General features: G+C 45.1%; 1 protein-coding gene across 1 annotated transcript in view; it reads left to right on the forward strand.

Moving 5' to 3' along the window:
* The window catches only part of KLHL42 (kelch like family member 42), a 5,508-nt gene extending 4,414 nt beyond the window's left edge, over positions 1-1,094 (forward strand). The window contains exon 3 of the mRNA XM_032221639.1: positions 345-1,094. Within this exon, the coding sequence (XP_032077530.1) occupies positions 345-790 (446 nt within the window). The 3' untranslated portion in view covers positions 791-1,094. The remainder of the gene's footprint in view (positions 1-344) is intronic.
* The last annotated feature ends 689 nt before the right edge of the window (positions 1,095-1,783 follow it).

The following is a 1,783-nucleotide window of genomic DNA, read 5'->3' on the forward strand; positions in this document are numbered from 1 at the left end:
TAAAACAGAGCCTTGGGGTACTCCACTGCATACTTCGCTAATTAGTTCGCTAATTGGTTCGTGACTCTCCGAGGCTCCTTGCCAAGTTTTGCAGATATCGGCCTGGCAGCTCTCCAAGCCAGATAAGGTCTGTGACCGTAAATCCTCCCTTGAAAGACTTTGCTAGATGGGAATGAGCAGAATTCACAGTCAATTCATAAAAGGTTTTTTTTTGCCTGGACAAGGAGTTTGTTTCATGCTCTTGGGAAGCCTCAGTCAGAACACTTAGGAACATCAATTTTGGCTTCCTTTCTGGTTGTAAGTTGGAGATTATCTTGCATTAAGTTTCTTTTTCTCTATTGCAGACCGGAATCTGAATATCTGGGAGTATTGCCCCGTCTCTGACAAATGGGCTAACTTTGAAACCTGTGGGTTGCACATCCGCAAGCAGCAAATGCTCTCGGTGGAAGAGACCATCTACATAGTCGGCGGCTGCAGCCATGACTTGGATTGCAATAAAAGATCCAGTCAGAATGAGGATATGTTAACTGTGCAGTCTTACAACGTGGTTACCAAACAGTGGCTCTACCTCAAAGAAAACACTTCAAAATCGGGTCTTAACTTGACTTGCACTTTGCACAACGATGGGATTTACATCCTGAGCAGAGACATCATTTTGTCCACACGTTTGGAGCACCGGGTTCTTCTAAAATATAATATATTTTCAGACCGGTGGGAGTCGCTGAGAAATTTCCCCACCCCTGGACAGAACATGTTGATCTGCTCCTTGTATTTTCCAGATCTGATCTGAATTCCAATTCGTTCACATTACAGAGATTTCTTCATCTGTTCACCAGTTATTATTTTTTGCACAGTGGCTCCCAACTTCGGCCACTTTAAGATGCATAAACTTCAACTCCCAGAATTCCCCAGCCCAGTCCACATGTCTTAAAAGTATCCAAGGCTGGGAAACTCTAATTGGACTGAATGTTTAAGATACGATGCTCAAAATGTTACTATTGCAATTGATAACGTGGGAGGAGACAAAGGATAAATGGGCACAGATCAGAGATGGTATTCAGCAGGTTCTTACCAGTTCTGGAGAACCGGTAGGGGAAGTTTGGAGAACTGGTAAATACAACTCTGACTGGCCCCACCCCTCCATCTATTCTCTGCCTCCCGACTCCCAGCTGATCAGGAGGAAATGGGGTTTTGCAGTATCCTTCCCTTGGAGTGGGGATTTTGCAGTATCCTTCCCCTGGAGTGGGGAGGGAATGGGGTTTTGCAGTATCCTTCCCCTGGAGTGAGGATTTTGCAGTATCCTTCCCCTGGAGTCGGGAGGGAATGGGGATTTTGCAGTATCCTTCCCCTGGAATGGAGAGGGAATGGGGATTTTACAGTGTCCTTCCCCTGGAGTAGGGAAGGAATGGGGATTTTGCAGTATCCTTCCCCTGGAGTGGGGAGGAAATGGAGATTTTGCAGTATCCTTCCCCTGGAGTGTGGAGGGAATGGAGATTTTACAGTATCTTTCCCCTGCCACGCCCACCAAGCAACACACACAGAACCGGTAGTAAAAAATTTAAATCCCCCCCACTGGTACAGATGTGCACCAATTTGACTTCACTACAAGGTGTGCGATACCGAAATGAGAACTTTATTCACGTTGAAGTTAGCAAGCCTCTGCCTTTGGGTGCATAGAAACCTATTTAACATCAGGGAAAATATTGTGAATAAATGTACTGTTTCCTATTGATGACATCATTTTCCATCATACTTGAAATATTCTTCCACCGGCTTTTTCCAA

This window comes from Thamnophis elegans, chromosome 7 (assembly GCF_009769535.1).
Source record: "Thamnophis elegans isolate rThaEle1 chromosome 7, rThaEle1.pri, whole genome shotgun sequence".
Lineage (NCBI taxonomy): Eukaryota > Metazoa > Chordata > Lepidosauria > Squamata > Colubridae > Thamnophis > Thamnophis elegans.